The sequence below is a fragment of the Cervus canadensis genome, chromosome 28 (assembly GCF_019320065.1).
Source record: "Cervus canadensis isolate Bull #8, Minnesota chromosome 28, ASM1932006v1, whole genome shotgun sequence".
Classification (NCBI taxonomy): domain Eukaryota; kingdom Metazoa; phylum Chordata; class Mammalia; order Artiodactyla; family Cervidae; genus Cervus; species Cervus canadensis.
In genome coordinates, this window is record NC_057413.1 from 23366013 (window position 1) to 23386546 (window position 20534).

Genomic DNA, 20534 nt, shown 5'->3' on the forward strand with positions numbered 1-20534 from the left:
CGCTGTGACTCCACGAGCTTGTCACTGCCCTTTAAATAGCATTCTAGCGGACCTGATTGAAAACAAAACGCTCAGGTGGCTTTTCCCCAAATTAGGTCATCAGGGGGTGGGGCAAGGAGAAGGTTATTAACATTTCAGTGTTTTCATTGGTCAGGAAACCTCGGTCTTCAGTTGAGCTCTTGGCAGGGGAGGTGGCCTTCAATCGAATGAAAACTTTAGTTTCTCTTTTGCCTTTTTTTCTGTGCCCATTTGCAAGTTGAGTGTTTTCTTATCAGCTCGAGACATGGAGCAAAGAGCTCCACTTCAAATTTCTTTTTTATAACTTTTTGTTGTTGTTCAGTCGCTCAGCCGTGTCCTACTCTGCGACCTTCACCATCTCCGTGAACTTGCTGGAATTCATGTCCATTGAGTCGGTGATGCCATCCAACCATATCGTCCTCCCCTTCTCCTGCCTTCAATCATAGCTCGGTAACTAACAAATTAGGGCTTCCCAGGTGGCCCAGTGGTAAAGAATGCGTCTGCCAATGCAGGAGACGCGGGTTCCATCCCTGAATAGAGACGATCCACTGTAGGAGGAAATGGTACCGCACTCCAGCATTCTTGCCTGGGAAATCCCATGGACATACGACCCTGGTGTACTACAGTCCATGAGGTCGCAGAGTTGGACACGACTGAGCACGAGCAAGCAAAACTAATAAATTAGATAATGGTTCTTTGGGGGATGTAAAAACAACAAGTAAAGGAACATAGAATTATAGGTGATGGGACTTTCCCTTTCAATTCGTGTGTTTCCATTTTAAAGGCCGCATTTTAATGAGACAAACTATAAGCCTGGCCATAAAGAGGCTCTGGTTCTAAAACTCCTGTGTATGGAAAGACTAAAAAAATAGACAATGGCAAATTAAAACTATTTTCTTCTCTTTTTCCATTCAAACATGTACTGCATGACTCTTTTTTCAGCAAATACATGTGAGAGAAGGAACTTAAAAGTAGGCTTCAGTAATCAGTTGTCCCTGGACCCCTCTTCCTGGCCTTCTGCACCTGTCTGATTGGGCTTCAATTCTTAAAAGCCCCTTTCTCTTTTCCATTAGTCTTTTCTCAACCTTCTTAAGTTTTAGAGACAAGAACACATGTTTTGTAGAGTTGGGAATTAATAGTAGGATGGGGCTAATACTTGATTAAGGTCATTACTAAGCCTACAGGGCCCTCACCTGGGAGGCTTTTGATAAGATTACAGAGGGTTATGGACAGGCTAGTCCCTGTTTTTTTTGTTTTTGATTTTAAGCAAAATAGAATTGGATCTGAATATTGTTTGAGAAGGACTTCTCAATCAAAAAGCTTCTCTTTAGTTTTTAGTTGCAGCTTTTGAAAATTTCCACATTAAAAGTCACTCTAGTTAAATAGAAAAAGACTTCTCCCCCAACCCCCACCCCAATCCTGGTTAATAGATAAATGTCTACTGGGGAGACTTAGAATATGACCTTACACTATAACATCAGACTTAGGCAAAAAGGGAGAAGAGACCCAGTAATGGAGAGGAAAGACCCAGGAGAGGGCAGGAAAGCTCTGTATGGCACAGGGTTTATATCACTTCTAAAATAATTAGATGGGGTTACATTTTTCTGCCCCAAATTGAGAGTTTTTAGACTCCTGACTTTCAACACCCTCTCCCACTATGAACCTGCACCTTATAAAGGCGACATAGCTAGGAAGAAGTGTCAAACATTACAGAGGAAAAGTATCAGGTCAGAGTTCATATGTAAACATGAAATCTCCACATGCTTTTTAATTCATGAAGGTACAATATAGTTCCTTTTTCTTATTCTCTTCTCCCAATCTCTTCTTTTCTAAACTTTTCTCAATGACATTGACTCAAAAAGTCATAACTGTCAGAACAGAAATATTTAAAGGGTATACACATATAGATTTATGTTAAAAATGTATCCTTCTGCTCTTGAAGCCAGGTGTTACTTGGTCCTATGGCTTAGAAGAGAGTGGGTCACCTGGAACTCATCCTCCGAGTGAACCTAGCATCACAGAACCCAATTTATGTCACCAAGACCCTACAAATTAAAACCTCGCAAGCAAGTTGTGGCTAAATGGATACATTAAATATTTCAACAAATAAAACAGTGATGTTGACCAAATATCTTCTAAAGATATAAAATGCCAGAACCACCCATAATAAACAAACTCAGTCAAATACTAGAGTTCAGGAATACATATATATTTATGCATATCATTCCATGGAATATATATATTCAACAGACAATTCTGATACTTGGACAGGGTTGAAAACTACCAGCATACATCAACACTTTTCAGGGTATAATTGCACTTTAGTAAAAAGGAACCCCTGGATAGAGATAGTTTTGAACAATGTTATAGTTGAGGAAATGCATAAGTACAGTCTCACCTCATTTCGCCAGCCTGCCAGGGATTTATAACTTGACAATATTGAGCTGCAGGCATTTGGGAACATCACTCCTGGTCTGGAGCTTCTCTCGCCCCTGGCTGAGTTATCTCCTTCCCATCTAATTCTTCAATGCATTTCTCTTTTTCAGTCGACTAATCTTTACTTTGGTATGACCTATGTTCTAATTATTCATTTTTCCTGTCATTCTCATTGGTGTGTTTTTGGTTCCATAACATACGTCTACTGTGTCTCTCCCTATTTTCCTCATTTCCTCCCCTTACCCTTTTAAGAAAATGTTCTTACTTTTCCCTCTTTATTTGATTTTATTTTTTCCATTTTGGCTGCACTGCATGTCTTGCAGGATCTGTTTCCCATCCAGGGATTGCCCTTGGGTGATGGCAGTCAAAGCGCCAAATCCTAACCACCCTGCATTTTCTCTTTAGGTCAAACTCTTTTTCTAAAAGTTGTCAGCACTTGCACTTTTTAGGCCTGTTGTCCTTGTGTGGGCTTTCTCCTCTAAATATTCTTAACACATTTTGACCTACTGAAGAAAATGCCATTTGAACAAGCAAGTTTCTAATATTATCCTTTCTTAAACAATTGTTTCAAAATTTTTATAAACACATTTGTAGCTAAATTTGATTTTTAAATTCCATGGAATACTTTCTTACTCACACACACAAAGCACAAAGAAAGGATTTTGCATTTCTTTAGTGGTGGAAACTGTGAACCCAAAAGTACACAAAGGAAAGATCTTTATTACACCTATGTTTAAAATAGATGTTTTCTTACACACTGAGTGAAGCTCCATTGGCATTATCCAAGTCTCTTGCTGACTGTTTTACGAAAATGCCATTGTGGTCACTCTGTTTACAGAATAAAATCTGGGCTAGTTCATGGACTTGCAGAGTAAGGTTAACTGACAAGACTTTCACTGAAGCTTATACAAGTATTGGTATTATGCTCAGCCCCCCACCAAATGCACTGAAAACAACAAAATTCTATTTTAGAATCTTTGGGTCAAAAGCCAGAATTTGATTTTTTTTTTTTTTCTTTTCTTTTTCGTGATTTTTTTTTTAAAAAATAACAATACTTTCTACCCAAACCTGGTGAAGAAATGATTCACATGTACTTCAAGGCTACCCAAATTGTGATACTCCCTGAATGATAAAGAGAATAAACAGAAATGTGAGTTGATAGAGTTTTGTATGTGAAAAGAAGATAAATTTCCCAAATATTTATGAAAAAATATAGAAAATTGAGATTTTATAACTGGTTATTTAAAAAATTAACAGGCCACAGTTAACAAATGTGTTAATGTGAAGAGTAGAATGTTTCTTGAAATTTTGGCCTGTGTGAAACAAAACATTCTGAAATGTTAAAACTGGTCCTCTCCTCACTCTGGAAATATCCAAGGTATGGTCACTAGGCATCAGAATGGTTACTTAAAGGAGTATCATAAAAAGATGCAATGGCATCAACCACATGTTTTCTTGACTCAGAGAGAGATATTGTGTATTGGTTAGGAATGTGCCTCTGAGCCAGGCTAGCTGGAATAAAAACTCAGCACGATGGTTTTCCAGCTGTGTAACCTTCAGCAAGTTAACTAACCTCTCTGTGCGTTGGTTTCCACACAACCAAACAAGGGTAACAGAATAACCAGAGCTTACATGTCACAGGATTCTTCAGAGGAATTAAATTAACATTAAGAACAAGGCCTGGCATCTAGTAAATACTCAATAACTATTAGCTAAAAAAAAAAGAAAAAAAAATTACTTTCAGGAAATATTCATGCTAAAGAAGACTTTACTGAGAATACAATTTCATCCAGCCAAGAAATAGAAGCTATAGAAACATCTGCTTAAAGCAGACTATATGTATCCCTCATACATATGAGTAAACACCTTAGAGAATTATCCAGAAACAGAATATGTGAGATACCAGTATGCATTCTAGGCCAAGTAATAAATGCATGCATGATGTCAGGGCAACCGAGGATTTTTAGTAAAATAGTCAATGAGATAATTTAATACTGTATTAAAATCTACATATTAATCACTTGTTCAAAAATGGGGAAGAAAAAAATGATGACCCAAAGTCGATAGAAATTAAAATTAGAGATATCTGTAAATATCTTCAATGGTTAAAGTCATGCATTTTAAAATTCTAGTCATGATTAGAATGTGTAACTTAGAAGAACCTTGCAGCATTTTAGAGTAAGGCTTTTGTTTTTTAGTGTGTGTGTGTATGTACATGAAGAATGAATCAAGTACACAGCACTCTAAGGCTAATTATTATAACACAAGACCAAGTTCTGCCTGTGCCTCCCAGCAGGCCTTAGCCAACTGCTGGCAGGTGGCCTCAAAGATCACCAGATTTGTTTGTTTTCCTTCTGTTCTTTCCCCAGTTCAGGCAGCTCAACAGTGCCCTGTGATTGCAGCAATTCAAATACCTGGTGAATAGTTTCATCTTTGCTCTCTCAAAATTTCAGTGGCTTTTCTCCAAAGGTGGTCCTAAGTGGCCCACTCTTTCTTCTGTGTTTTCCTTTCCTCCTTTCCCCTGAAGACTTCGCCCTACTCCTCTCCCCTTCCTCTCCCCACGCCCGCCTCACTCACTATAGTCATAATTCCACTGTGACATTTCTGGTATTGGCCACCAGATGACGCCCTTCTCCTTACTACCAAACTTGTAAGTGGTTTTTTTTCTGCCAGAGGTAAAATAAAATAGATAATTTAAACGTTGGTATCTGATTTAGAAAGGCCGAGGAACCAGAGATTAAATTGCCAACGTCTGCTGGATCATAGAAAAAGCAAGAGAATTCCAGAAAAACACCCACTTCTGCTTCATTGACTATGCTAAAGGTTTCACTGTGTAAGTCACAACAAACTGTGGAAAATTTTTAAAGAGATGGGATACTAGACCACCATACTTGCCTCTTGAGAAACCTGTATGCAGGTCAAGAAGCAACAGTTAGAACCAGACGTGGAACAGCAAACTGGTTCCAAATTGGGAAAGGAGTATTTCAAGGCTGTATAGTGTCACCCTGCTTATTTAACTTATATGCGGAGTACATCATGCAGTATGCCGGGCTGGATGAAGTACAAGCTGCAATCAAGATTACCATTGCCAGGAGACATATCAATAACCTCAGATATGCCGATGACACCACCCTTATGGCAGAAAGCAAAGAGGAACTAAAGAGCCTCTTGATTAAAGTGAAAGAGGAGAGTGAAAAAGCTTTCATCTTGGCTTAAAACTCAACATTAAGAAAAGTAAGATCATGGCATCCAGTCCCATCACTTCATGGCAAATAAATGGGGAAACAATGGAAACAGTGACACTTTCTTCTCTTGGGTTCCAAAATCACTGCAGATGGTGACTGCAGCTATGAAATAAAAGATGCTTGCTGCCTGGGAGAAAAGCTATAACCAACCAAGACAGCAAAATAAAAAGCAGAGACATTACTTTGCTGACCAAAGCCCATCTAGTCAAATATATGGTTTGCCAGTAGTCTTGTGTGGATGTGAGAGTTGGACCATAAAGAAAGCTGAGCACCGGAGAATTGATGTTTTTGAATTGTGGTGTTGGAGAAGACTCTTGAGAGTCCCTTGGGCTGCAAGGAGATCAAACCAGTCAATCCTAAAGGAAATCAGTCCTGAATATTCATTGGAAGTGCTGGTGCTGAAGCTGAAACTCCAATACTTTGGTCACCTGATGTGAAGAACTGACTCATTCAAGATTGAACGCAGGAAGAGAAGGGGACGACAGAGGATGAGATGGTTGGATGGCATCACCGACTCGATGGACATGAGTTTGAGCTAGCTCCCAGAGTTGGTGATGGACCGGAAAGCCTGGTGTGCTGCAGTCCATGGAGTCGCAGAGTCAGACACGACTGAACAACTGAACTGAACTGAACTGATCTGACTTTTCAAATGTAGCTGATTTTAAGAATTGATGAACAAGGCCAGAAAAATTAAGCTAAGAAACACTACAAGAAAATGGAAATTTTATAATTGTGGTTATTTAAAAAAAATTAACAGGCTACAGTTAACAAATGTGTTACTGTGAAGAGTAGAATGTTTCTTGAAATTTTGGCATGTGTGAAACAAAAAGAACATAAACTGTTGCCTGATTAATTTTAGTATATCCTTAGTAAGGTAGGAAACAGTATGAGCAAGGAAGATTTTTGGCAGTCTGCTTTGGGTATGGGAGGATATTTAAGGAGAAAGAATTTGTCAGTGTGCTTACATCGTGGTTTGGAGGTAGAATGACCAATGTGTTACAGTTTAGGTGATATGTCTCTAGGGTAAAGAAAAACAATTAATTCAGCTACAATAGTTTAATGAAAAGAAAACATTAAAAAAATTAGAAGCAGTACGGTGATGGTGGTGGTTTAGTTGCTAAGTCATGTCAGATTCTTTCAACCCCATGGACTCTAGCCTGCCAGGCTCCTCTGTCTGTGGGGTTCTCCAGCCAAGAATACTGGAGTAGGTTGCCATTTCCTTCTCCAGGGGATCTTCCCAACCCAGGAATCAAACCCAGGTCTCCTGCCTTGCAGGCAGATTCTTTACCCACTGAGCTACGAGGGAAGGTCCATGACCCCTTAGAAGCAGTATAAATGTCCCCAAAATAATGTAATGATGAAGCTGATTAAGTACATACATAAGATGGACAAATGCATCAGGAAAATCATGCACAATGAACTGTGAATTTATTAAAATCTATGCATTTGATAACTTTATGTATTTTAATATACCAATAATACTGAGAAGAAATACACAAACTGTTAATAGAGTTAGCTTTGGCTAGTGGAAGGATAGTTTCAACTCATTTTAAACTTTTCTATAGTAAGCACAAATTATATGTACTTTTATCCACTTAACTTTCATAACCAGAAAAAAAGAAAAGTTTTAAAATAAATAGTTGAGATTTTTGTGCCCAAATTTAGTACCTACCAAACAAAGTTTTGTGTTGTATTTGGTCTGAGGCATCTGCCCTCCAACCTCCAAGACAGAGCCTTGAACATAGTTATGCCACCAGTTGTACATAGCATCATGAAATAAACATGAGTTATCTGGTGTGTGTGTATATATATATACACACATATATATGTATATATATATTTTTTTCTATTTTTCCAGCTTTAATATGAGAGTAGTTGCTCCGGTTTATGGAGGGAAATGCCTACACCCTAGTGGCCCTGATTGGAGCAGGACTCTGTGAGGTCCAATACAGTAACTGACCGAACCTCCCAATCTCAGTCCCATGAGTGCTGCCAGATAAAGATGGCCAGTATGGCAATGGAGAAGGTAGCGGTCACAGTCCAGGGTTCTTCCCTCAGGAACTTTGAAAGAAGACATGGCCGAGATTGTTTTCTGCTGTTTTTCCCTTCACTTGAATCAAAGTCGCTGAGAATACAGACGATGAGACAAGAGAAGAACCATCTCCACAGCCATCTCCTTCTTTCCCCACTTAGTCCAAGTATCTAATCATCTGAATGCATGAGCAAGGAGCTGGATCAAAGAGCCAGCATGACTGAGTTTGACACCTATCTCTGTCCCTGGCAAGCTGTGAGATACTCTATATTAAACTTCACTTTCTTCATCTTAAAAAAAAGGGGGGGGGGATAATAGTACTGATGTCAAAGAACTATTGTAAGAACTATATGATATAATGCATGTCAATGGGCACTCGGAGAACTAAGTCTGGCACCGCGTAAGAGTTTTTTAAATGTCAGCCACCTTATCATTATCATCATCATCTTAATTATTGTTTTCATTATTAGAACAAGGAGATGGTGTGAGCGGAGATCAAATCCTGTGCTACTTCAAGTCTGGCACACAGAAGAGGTATTGCAAAAGTGCAGGTGTCATTAATCTAAGGAATCCCACATGGCACCTTTGCTCAAATTAGAAAAAGATATCCTTCCCCAAGACACTTCTCACCCATTTTAGAGAAGACTATCCTACTAGGCACAAACATCCAGGAAAGGATGCCTCTTCTGGAAAATGTACCTCCTTGGGCTGTGCAGTGCACAGCCTTCACGGCTGTACAACAGTCCAGATCTCCTTCTGATGGAAGAGACCACAGCGCTTGGTGACAAGTGAGTTCTCAATAACAGAGGGAGGGTTAAAAGGAAACTTGAAGGGGTCCAGGAATTGCCTGGCTCTGTGTGCCAAATTCTGATAGGGGTATTAGAGTGTATGACCTAAGGAGAAGGTTCAAAGCTATTCTCAGAGGTTTAAAGGAATCACGAGCACCCCCCTCCCCCAGATTTAAGGAACCTTGTTCCACAGTTAGGAGATGAGATGATGTAGGTATACGAAGTCTGAGGTGATGCAGGAAATCAACATAGGTTCTAAATGTAGCCTGGGATTCAGGAAAGCCGCTTCTGGGGCAGAAGTCACAGCTGGGGCCCTTTAACAAACAGGAACTCAGAAACCTAGATGGTGAACTTTTTGAGAGTGAAGAAGGAAGGCTAAGAGCAGATAGTTCCTGAGACAGTTCCCATTTCTTAGCTCCAATTGTCCTGAGCATGAAGAACGCCATAAGGGCACATGCGCCCTGAGTCTTGAGTTCTGTCTCTGCCCCACAAGGCTCTGCAGGCTGCCCTTCATTCACATTCGGCTAAGGCATAGTTGACAGCGGCTCCTCCTGCAAAGACATGTCCAGGAAACAGGAGTCAGACTTTGGATCCTCCCCTGCCTGCTCATCCACTCATCTCAACTCTGACCATCCTCTTTCCAAGGAACCCCTGGATTTCAGGCACCATAATCTCTCATCTGCAAATGCTGAGTCTCCTTGCCTAACTGGTCTCCTTGCCTCCCATCTCACTTCCTAACAACTCACTCTCCAGTTCGGTCTAACTCCTAACTGGTCTCCTTGCCTCCCATCTCACTTCCTAACAACTCACTCTCCATACCATAGAGATTGGGTCCCCCTTTGCTGATTTAAGTCCCTGCATTGACCCTCTCCGCCCCCACCCCCATAACAACCCAAAGGCCCCCAAGGCTCTGCAGGAGCTGGCTTCTGTCTACCCCTTTTCCCCCTGCACCACAGATGTTCAGGAAGGAGAAATGCAGACTGATAAGTATGTAAAGTCAAGGGTCAAATTGATGATAATTTCTCACTCCCTAGCATGTGTCACTCTCTCCCACATGCACGGCTGCTTCACCTGCACAGAGCTCCCCTCGTCCTCAACCTCACCTAAAGAAATCCTACTTCTTCAAGATCCAGAAGCTATCCTTGATCCCCAGAGAATGTGGTCCTCCCTTCCCTTGACCCTACCAAGAGCATTTGCTTCATAGGACCTTCAGGGGTCTTTAACTGTATTTACTTGTTTCATGGATTTCATTTCCTACTAGACTTGGGTTCTGAGAATAGCAATGGTGACTTAACCTCAGAGAACCTGCCCTACCTTAAACAGCCCCTTGCCAAATAATAAGCACTCAACAGATGTCTGTTGAGCTAGGAGCATTCATTCTGAGGGAGATCAGATTGGGAAATCAGCAGGAAATTCCTGCTCCCAGGGAGGTGCCAGGGTTCCCAAAGGAAAAAAGAAGAGAGGGCTTCTCTGGATGCCAAATCCTCTTTGCCTCCACCTGCCACACTTCCTGCAGGAAGATGAGAGTGTCCCGGGCGCTGTGGCGCTAAGAGGCTTCCTCCTGCTTCCTACTCACTCAAAGACTGCCGTCTCTTTAAGATTCTGAACAAAATTCCAATAAGGAAGATGATGACGCAAACAGCAATCCCACTGAGGATTCCGGTGACCAGGGTGCCAGACAGTGAGGGCTCTAAAACAGCAAAAGCAAATGAAAGCCCATGACGCTGCCCCCAGCCCAGAGCAGACCCTCCCCTCACTGCCCTGTTGACCAACCCCAGCCCGCCCACACCAGGTTTTCTCAGCCCCTGCCTCTCATCCATACCCCAGGTGGCAGTGAGGGGCTGATCCAGGCCTGGGTGCTCCACTTGGCAACTGTATCTCTGCTCTTCCCCAGGGAGCACGGCCAAGGCCACCCAGGCCTGGTAGGTCCCATCCCCATTGGGCAACACATCCTCTGGCTTAACGTCCTTGGCATCCAGGGGCTGCTTGTCCTTCTGCCACCTTATGGTGATGTTCTGGGGGTAGAAGTTCAGAGCCCGACACCGAAGAGTGGTCAGTGCAGAGGTCACGTGATGAGTCACCTTCACCAGAGGAGGTGCTGGAGAGGAAGAAGGGAGGATCTGGAGAGGGACTCTTCCTACCCATGCCAGGAAGACCAGAACTTTCACTTCCTTTCTTTATCACTTTCACGTCCCTTTCTTTACAACTTTCACTTCCCTTTCTCTACTGGTTGAAGGAATCACCCTGTGCAGACAGAGCAGGCTGTAGGAAAGACACACCACCATTTCATGTCCTAAAATACATGATTCAGTTCTGATGTGTCAGTCACAGTCATAGCAGCCTGTTCTCCAGTGCCACGTGGAAATATGCACACCTGTTGCCCATGTGCTATGTTCTTTGTTAATACTTTAAGTTGAATCAGATGAAACTGCCACTTGTGTGTGTGCGTGTTAAGTCACTTCAGTCTTGTCTGACTCTTTGGGACCCTATGGACTGTAGCCCACCAGGCTCCTCTGTCCATGGGATTCTCCAGGGAAGAATACTGGAGTGGGTTGCCATGCCCTCCTCCAGGGGATCTTCCCAACCCAGGGACTGAACCCATGTCTCTTATATCTCCTGCATTGGCAAGTGGATTCTTTACCACCAGCACCATTTGGGAAGCCTGAAACTGCCCCTTATGAGGATCAAAACTGATTGAATATGTACTCTCAGTAATTTCACCTGGTTCAACCTGATAAGTATTCTTGTAGGGAGGGGTCTTGTCAGATAGTCAGCCTTCGTGGCTACTAGTATGGTCTGTGAAAGTAGCTTTGACCCCTCAAGATTGTGCTACTCTGACTGATTGCCTCATTAGGTAATTTCTTGCCTTGGTATTCATTCATATGAAAATTGGCATCTCTGAATCCCTAAAAGTTATAAATGGGAATAGGGTTCTTGGTTAAATCGAGAGAAAAATCACAGTTACTTTTTCTTTAGCTATGCACATGGGAAAAAATGAAAATCATGACTCACAGCTATATGATACATCTCAACTGTAGGGGGGAAACCTCGAGGTGGAAAACTCAGGCCTCAGTACCTTCCCAGAGAGTCATACAACATCAGCCATCTCTGAAACCCCAGCTGGGGATCCTATACCCTGCACCCCCATCCACTCCATCACGAGAGGGCCAGAGAGTGCTCCCACCATACCTTGCTGCTCCAGAGGCCCTCTCCCCAGCTCCAGCAAATGCAGCAGCTGCTCAGGGCAATCCCGATCCAGGTAGGCCCTGTTCTGCTTGGCCCGAATCTTGTTCACTTCCCACTCCAGCTTGGTGATCTGGGCCCTGGGCCCTGCTGCTCTCCAATCCAGTGTCTCAGGCCGGAATTCAAGATGGTCCTGCCCATCGTACCCATACTTCCAGAACCCTCTGGTGCTGTTGTCCTCTTGCAACTCACAGCCCAGGATCACCTGCAGGGTGTGGGACTCTGGCAACGCCCCCAGCTTCGTTACTGAAACCAAAGGAGCAGGTCCCCGTTTCCGCCATTGTGTGTGTGTTAGTCGCTCAGTCGTGTCTGACTCTTCGCGACGACCCTATGGACTGTAGCCTGCCAGGCTCCTGTGTCCGTGGGACTCTCCAGGCAATAATACTGGAGTGGGTTGCCATTTCCTTCTCCAGGAGATCTTCCCAGCCCAGGAATCGAACCCAGGTCTTCCACATTGCAGGTGGATTCTTTACCATCTGGGCCACCAGGGAAGCCCTTACAGGGATTACAGGAACCATTACAGGGACTGAACAACTTCAGGAAGCAAACACTTGCCCTTTTCTCTGCTCCCCAGGACCTCAAATAGCCAGGATCTCAAACCTCCCTCAAGATGCATCTGTGAAGCAGAGACACACCCCGCCCACCTTGGGAAGGTGAGGCCCGCTCTCCACGCACCCTTGCTCTGGTTGTGGTTGTCCATGATGGTCCAGAAGTCCACGATGAACATGTGGTCCCAGCCTTTCAGGTTCTGACTCAGCTGCAGCCACAGCTGGCTGCTGGCCCTGCCCCAAAGCCACGGGACGCGCCGCTCTGCACGGCGACTCTCATGATCATAGGACAGGAACAGCTGGTCGTCCACATAGCCCAAAGCCTCAAACAGGGGCAGCCCGAGGTCTGGCTTGGAGGCGCCCATGAAGAGGAAGCGCAGGGAGTGTGACCCTGGGGAAAGGGCGACAGGCCGCATAGGAGACTGGGAGTCCACGGTCAGAATCTACTCGAACCAGCGGTGTCTGGTCCCACCCTGTGAAAGTGGGTGGTGCCCTCCCTCCCCATGACCCGTTTTCCCCATGACCCTCCTTGTGCCATGTGGGGGTGCCACCCCCTTGCAGCCCCCAGCCTCTAACCCAGAACTCACAATTCCAGCAGCCTCCCCTTGGGGACAACAGATTCTAGAAAATCCCAAGATGTGTCTAGCTAGGGCAGTTGAGCTCTGGAGTTGATGCTCAGACCCAATTAGATCCAAGTCCAGAGGAATTATTGTCTGATTTTTATCACTACTTCCATCTCTAAACCCTTTCCTCTGTACAGACAGACCTCATTTTTTTTTTTTTTTTTCCCTTTGAAGCTAATGTGTTTTTTTTTTTTTTTACAAATTGGTGTTTGGCAACCCCATGTCAAGCAGGTCTATCGGTACCACTTTTCCAACAGCCTTTGCTCGATTTTATATCTCTGTGTCACATTTTGGTAATTCTCACAAGGTTTCCCACTTTTTCATTATTGTTCTATTTGTTATGGTGATCTGTGATCAGTGATCTTTGGTGTTACTATTATAAAAAGATTTTGACTCTCTGAAGGTTCAGATGATGGGTAACATTTTTTAGCAATACTTTTTTTTAAAAAATTAAGGTACCTATTTTTTTTAAGACAATACAGTTGTACACATAACAGCATACAGTGTAGTAAACACAACTTGGGCATGTACTGGGAAACCAAAAACTTTAAATTGTTTTCTTATGATGTTCCCTTTATTGTGGTTGTCTGAAACTGAACCCACAATATCTCTGAGGTCTGCCTATAAATGTTTGTTGTTAAATGCTGAAAGATGTGCTGATAAATAGCTCAGGGTATCTTTCAGCATCAAAACAGTTTCAAATCAAATGCAAATGTGAAAAAACACCCAGAAAGCCCAAGAGGACACGCCTCTGGGCAGGTGTGAGTTTTCTTATGCATTCCCTTAATTCTATTTTTTTTTGTTGTTGTTGTTGGGGGTGGGGGGTCCCTTAATTCTAGATGGGGGAGTTCAGTGTGTATCCACAATGCCTAGAACAGTGTCTGACATGTAGTAGATGCTTAATACATACTTGTTGGATGACTAAATGCCAACTTCTAGATTTCGATCTCTGACCCAGAACTCTAGATTCTTACTCTCCAACTCTGCCTATATGATACCACCAGCTGGATGACTCATTGGAATTTCAAACTTGAACAAGTCTAAAACCAGGCTCTTGGTTGCCCCCAAACTGCTCTTTCTTTTACCTTCACCACCTTGGAAATGACACCACCGATCCCCCTGTTGCTGAGGCTGGTAAAATAAAGATAAAATAATAATAGAGCCACCTTGACTTTTCTCTATCATATGATCCTTTATAGATCCCTCAGCAACTTCCTTTAAAATAAATCCAGAATAGAATCATTTCTCACCACCACCTCCACTCCCACCTGGCCCAGTCTATCATCTCTTGCCTGTCTGTTTCGTCCTGGTTTTTTTTTTTTTTTTTTAATCACTGTTTCCTTCATTCTGCTTTCCATAGAGCACCCAGAGCGATCTTTTCAACAGGTATTCTTGATCACATCACTCCTGGTTTGGAGTCCACACTGCAACCTGTGAGGCCCTAGGAGACTCGCCCATGACTCCTTTGCTGAACCCATCACCTGTTCTGGGCCTCTGGAGCCCTTGCTCTTCCTTCAATCAGGGCATTTATTTTCTTAGGGACATCTGGCAATGCCTGGGGATGTTTTTGGTTGTCGCGACCAGGGAGTGTACTAACATCCAGTGGGTAAAGGACAGTGACTCTGCTAAATGACCTACAGTACATATGACAATCCCCACAACAAAAAATGTCGATGAATGCTGACGTTGCAAATCCTTGCCAGGTCCCCCTAGCCTGTCCGGGAAGCGCTGCTCCCAATGAGCATCATCCTTACTTCAGGTCTCTGCTCAACCCAGCCGGGGAGAGTGGCCTACCCTGTCCTCCTTGCTTCACAGGTTACCCATTACCTGATACTCTCTATCCCTTTGTGTATTGTCATCCCCATCTAGTCGAAGGCAAAGCATCAGAGGACTCGGCTCCCTGCTCTTGATATACTTGTAGTCAGTGAAGACTTTCCTTCATCAGATTTTATGATTTAACCTCTAATGCAGAGTAACTTTTAAGAATCGCAACTATGAAGAGCCCTGGGTAACACTGAACAAAGTTACTCGTGAGCAGGTCTTATTTTGTTCTCATCATCTATAAACTGTGGATACACATACGACCTAACCTCCAAGTGTGGTTCTGTCGGTGTATAAAGCATCCAGAGCTGTGCCAGACAACAGTGAGGGCAAACACTGTCAGCCAAGATTACAACCGTGGTACTTCATGTCAGAAAACCAGACTGTCTAAATTCTTTGTAACCTGGGGAAGGATTTAACCTGAAGTTGTTAACCACTAGCAAAATCAAGATACGAATAGTTCCTACCACCCAAAGGCTGAATAGAGTCAAGTAAGATCACAGATAGGAAGGTGATTTAAAACTGAGGTCATTACTTACAGGCTAACTATCATCTCTTTGGCTTCCTTTATATAAGTACTATTAACATTGCAAATTAACAACCCTGGGCTGAAAAGAACTGTGAGATTCAGTTCAAAAGTTCAAAAATATCAGGCAGGTTACTTTTCCAGGCAAAAGAACAATCCCCAAGAGTAAGGCCCCTGGCCGACCTCTCTCAAGAACCTCCCATCCTCAGTCCGTGCCAGTGGTTCGGAAATGGAAACCCGGCGCCCTTCACTGTGTGTTCACTCAGCCCTGTCTCCCAGTCCTTGGAGCCCCCGGGTGTGGAAACACCGGAGGGGGCAATCCGGCCAAGGTCGCCCTTGGTGAGAAGAACTTCCTGTTTGAGGCGTGATCTGGGGTAAAAGGACACAGTCGACAGTGCGTGCGTGCTAAGTCGCTTCGGTTAACAGTAGAAACAAGAAAACCGAGATCAGAGGCCAAGGACCCCTAATCCTAGCTCGACCTCAATGAGAGACTTCTATTCTCAAAGCGTCCAAACTGGGAGAAGGAGTGGATGGTTCCGAGCGCCACGCGTGGCAGCGAGGACGGGGAGTGGGCGGGGAGTGAGGGGTCAAGGTCTTGGAACGGGAGGTCCCCTAACCCCATCGGCACCCCCAGTGGCCCGCATGCCCCCCGGGAGAAGCTGGGGGAGGGCACCGCGCGCAGGGCTGAGCAGTCCTTCGGTGTTTAGCGAACTCCCCAGCGCTAAGAAAAGCTAGTTTCGATTTTGCCTCCCCCGCCGCGCCCCTCTCCGGCCCGCAGCCCCGGGACTCACGCGGCGGTCGCCCCTGCGTGGCCGCCGTCCGCAGGAGGATCAAGAGGAGAAGCGCCGGCCGGGCTCGCGGGCCCATTTTCCCGGCTCGGACCGCGCGTCCCGGCGCTTTTCAGCCGCTTGGGTAGGGCGGGGAAACGGGGATGATCCAAGAAGTCACCCTGGAGCCATTGCCGAGGCTCCGGGGATCCCAGATGAAACTTCCTGGCCAGTGGGATCCTTTTCCGGGCTGCTGCTGAAAAGAAATGGGTCTCCCGCGCTTGAACTCTCTCTCCTGCAACCCAGAGTACCTGCTTGGGAAACACTCGGTCACACAGCTGTGTCTCTGGTTTTTTAAATCCCGAGAGGATGCTGATTGAGGAGAATATATTTAATGATTTTCTGATCTAAATATTTACCATTTAAATATTGAATAACTTGAATATTCAGGTACACATTTTCAAAATTTTTAAGTTCAACTTGCCAATCTTGATATTCAACTTACAAATATTTTTTGCATAAAAACTTCATTTTATTCTTTGATCAGAATTTAGTTAAATTATAAGCTTAACAGATTAGATCCTTTCTATTGAAGTATCTTTCATAGCTTTTATAGTTACATTTCATGAACTACTGCTCATTGGAATCATTTGGAGAATCGTAAAACCTATAGATGTTCTCCTATAGCCCTGGGGCACCCATTTAATTTCTGTGCAATGCCACCAGGGCACTGGGATTTTAAACAACCCCCCCCCCCCAACACAACAAAGTTTGAGAACTACTGTCTTAGACTTTTCAAAAGGATATTAAAAAATATTTAGGAAAAAGTATTTCCCTAAAACCTTTAAATGTCTAGTAAATACAGTGATACCTTTAAAAGCATGTATGCAAATTTTTGCTATCCAAGAAAAAATTCAAACTTGGAAATTTTGGAAAGTATGGAGATATGAAATAGGGTGGAGAAAATGTTGAACACTGATGATGAGTACATGGGGGTTGACTGTACAATTACTTTTTTTTTCATAGGTGACAGCTTTACGGACATAAAATTCACTTACATACAAATCATCCATTTAAAGTTTATAGAGGTGAGCAACCATACCACAATCAATTTAGGACATTTTTCATCCCCTCCACAAAGAAACCTTTTAGTACCTTTTAGGCATCATCTCCAAATTCCACCATCCCCCTAATCAGTCTCTAACCTACTGTTCAAAAACAAAATTCAGCACAGTAAATTTTTAAAATCGAATTGACTTTATTGAATGATTCATGAGTCAGGCAGCATACCATATAGTAAATAGAGGAGAACTCCAAAGAGCTACCGAAAAGGAAAAATGTATCTTTACAATGGCCTTATTCTGGCTTCTCTGAACCTCAATCTGCTCATCTGTGAAATGGGGATAATAAACTCTGATCACAAAATGATACTCTACATGAATGAAATTTTACAGCTTTTAATAGATAATGACACTCCTAGAGGGTAATAATAACAGACCTGACAGATTAGGAACAAACTGTTTTGGTTTAGAGTGCCATCAGAATGAATGACATAGCATAATGAAGTGTCTCATTTGCAAAGAGTTTGAGGCCAATGCAATGACTATTTTTGTCAATTGTTATCTTTCAGCTCTTCGAAGAGCCTTAGAAACTTTAAGGGAGAAAATGTCCTCTATATTTAATATCTACAAATGAAAACTGTCCATATATATTGTTTTCATTACCGATGAGAAAAACAACAAGTCTACTCTTGCTCACTTTAGTACAGTTTTTGTAAACTACCCTATTATATCTTATTTCTGATGAGTATATGTGTATGCCTTCAGGGCACATAACTTATAATCAATCTGCAAGGCAAAGTTATATTGCTAGCCGCTTCAACTCTCTGTCTCAATTTTCTTGTTTTGTAAAGAGGTGGTGATAATAGTTGCTTCATAAAATGATACTTAGAATTAAGTTTAAGAAACCCCCAAGTTGATAAATGAAGCCCTCAACAAAGTGCCTGGCAAATAATCACAGCTAAATCACATTTATTATTATTACCTTTCCAAATATAATATTAGTATCATCAATGACATTTTTTTACCTGAGGATGCTGCTCCCTACCAGGTGACAGATCAGTATCTACTTGCAGATTGTCTATATTGTGGTTAGTGGTTATTTCACAGTTAATAATAATTTTAAAAGATAAAACATATGCAGTCTCTTTAGGTCTCTGGATTCTGGGGACTTCTCTTAGGCCATGCTACGTAGCATGTAGAATCTTAGGTCCTGGACCTGGGATGCAACTCATACCCCTTGCACTGCAAGTGTAGAGTCCTAACCACTGGACAGACCGGAAGTCCCTGGGGTTCTTGTGCCTAATTTGCTGCTCACATTCAGGACACAATTAACGTGGCTTCTCCCCAAGGTTTCTACTCCCATGATAGGGTAAAATTGGCCATTTCCTCCATTTGTCTCTACTCTGCAGTATACCAACAGATGTAAAACCTTTCTGTCCATTCTCTTCTATATTTTTCCTTTTATTCTAAACAGTATGCACTAAGGGGGTAGTTATGTGTGCTTTTCCTTCTTAGTAATTGTTAAAAAAAAGTGATTGAATCAATCACTTGTTTCTAGTCTGTTTGATAATGTATTTCTCCTTATAGAGTATTGACTGCGAAGGTCCTGTTGGTCAGCCTACTGCTTGACTACTCAGGGTACTTAGTCCATTCTCACAGCCTCTCAATACTGTCACTGTCATTTGTAGGTAATAATCATTTCTGTCCATGAAGAGACTGTGTAAGAGTGAGTTTGAAATTTTCTGAGTAATATGTCAACCCAAATTAATGATTGATGACTTAGCCAGGCAGCTAGGAGCATCAGCTGTCCATCAAGGGCAGTGTGCGTTTGGAGCGTCATCTAGTGTCTATCGGCATCAGTGACATCCTACATTGTAAATGCCTTTGGGCAAAGGTTTGAGGCCAGAGCAAACTCATTTATTAAAGTTTTAATTGGACTTTTATACAACTTACACTTTAGTGCAGTCCACTTCTTGCGGCTTTGTTTGGTGCATGTATGTTACAGTGAAGGTGCTGGGTTGATCTTAAGCACATCGCTAAGTCACAAGCCCTCTACATCATTTTATCCTTATTAGTACATAGTGTAATAAATTTGTTATTACAATTATTATTATCACCATCATTGTCATAATTGATACCCCTTAACCAGGAGAGTTCCAGTGTTACTATCTTTGCACAATAGTCTTTGTTTTTGTTTTTTTTCCTGTCATCCTCCTCACTGGTCATTTTTACTTTAAAAATAGAAAGAAAAGTAATTTAGCACTTTTAAAATTGCTTTTATAAGGGTCTATTTTTAACTTCTAGCCTCAAGTAAAATTGACTGTTTCCTCCTTTTCATGTCCACTCTGACCTTTACCACATCTGACATATTCCATATCTTTTTTTGGGGTCTCCAGCGTCCAAATTCCACTCTAAGGGTAGAGCCTGTCTTATTTATTTTCTTATTCCCCAAATCCAGATAGGATTATTGATTCCTTCCTTATTCTTGCCTGCCTGTAGACCTGCTGAAGTCTTGGGACTAACCAGTGGTATCACGATGATCATTTGTCAAGAAAAAGAAGAATAAAAATTTCTGTTCACCGAAAGAGACAGAAACCTGTTATCACTGACTGATTGACTTCTCTTGCTCAGTCTTGTCTGATTTTTTGCGACCCCCATGGACTAGCCCACCTTCCATGGACAGAGAATTTTCCAGGCAAGAATACTGGGGTGGGTTGCCATTTCCGTCTCCAAGGGTTCTTTCCTACTTAGGGATTGAACCTTGGTCTCCTGGCAGGCGAATTCTTTACTACTGTCATCTGGAAAGCCCAAATTTATCAGAAGTTAATGATTACATAAGGGACTGGGGGAAATGTAACATACCAGTCACCAAATTAAGCTTTGGTTGGTTTGGATTGCCATCTAGTGTCCATCAGAACAGACAGCACGATGTATTGTAAACACTTGATTCTGCCCAAAAGGTATGATATTCATGCAGAATTAATTGCAGGGGTGAAAATGTTTTCTACCTAAAACTCATTAAACAGACTAGCAAATAATTAATAGTTGTGGGTGTATTTTAATTTTATGCACTTTGTAATAGAAAAGCAAAGGTCTTTGACTTTAGTTCAACTGATATTTGTGTGTGTGAATGTGTGCGTGTGTTCAGGGTACATGAGTTATAATCAGTCTGCAGGGCTGTCCTAGGAGAAATCTGAATTCTCAATTTCTATTTCCTTATTGGTGAAGCAATAACAATTGTAATGGTAGTCATAGGATGGTTCTGAAGAGAGAATGAAAATAGTGCATATAATGCCTGGTGCATAGAAAGTGTTCAGTTAGCTGTTATTTTATTAGTATTATTGACACTTTTAAACAAACAGTGCAGAATGGTGCTATGTTGCGTTTATAAGAGTGTATGTATAACTTTTAAAAGAATTTTTTAAA

General features: G+C 42.5%; 1 protein-coding gene across 1 annotated transcript; it reads right to left on the bottom strand.

Annotated features, from left to right (window-relative positions):
- Positions 1–7110: 7110 nt before the first annotated feature.
- HFE (homeostatic iron regulator) lies at positions 7111–16303 on the bottom strand. The gene is made up of 6 exons (XM_043449413.1): positions 16072–16303; positions 12438–12701; positions 11709–12008; positions 10342–10617; positions 10096–10209; positions 7111–9070 (listed from the first exon to the last, which is right to left on the bottom strand). The coding sequence occupies exons 1-6, from the start codon at positions 16145–16147 to the stop codon at positions 9030–9032; spliced, it is 1071 nt and encodes a 356-aa protein (XP_043305348.1). The 5' UTR covers positions 16148–16303; the 3' UTR covers positions 7111–9029.
- Positions 16304–20534: the final 4231 nt, after the last annotated feature.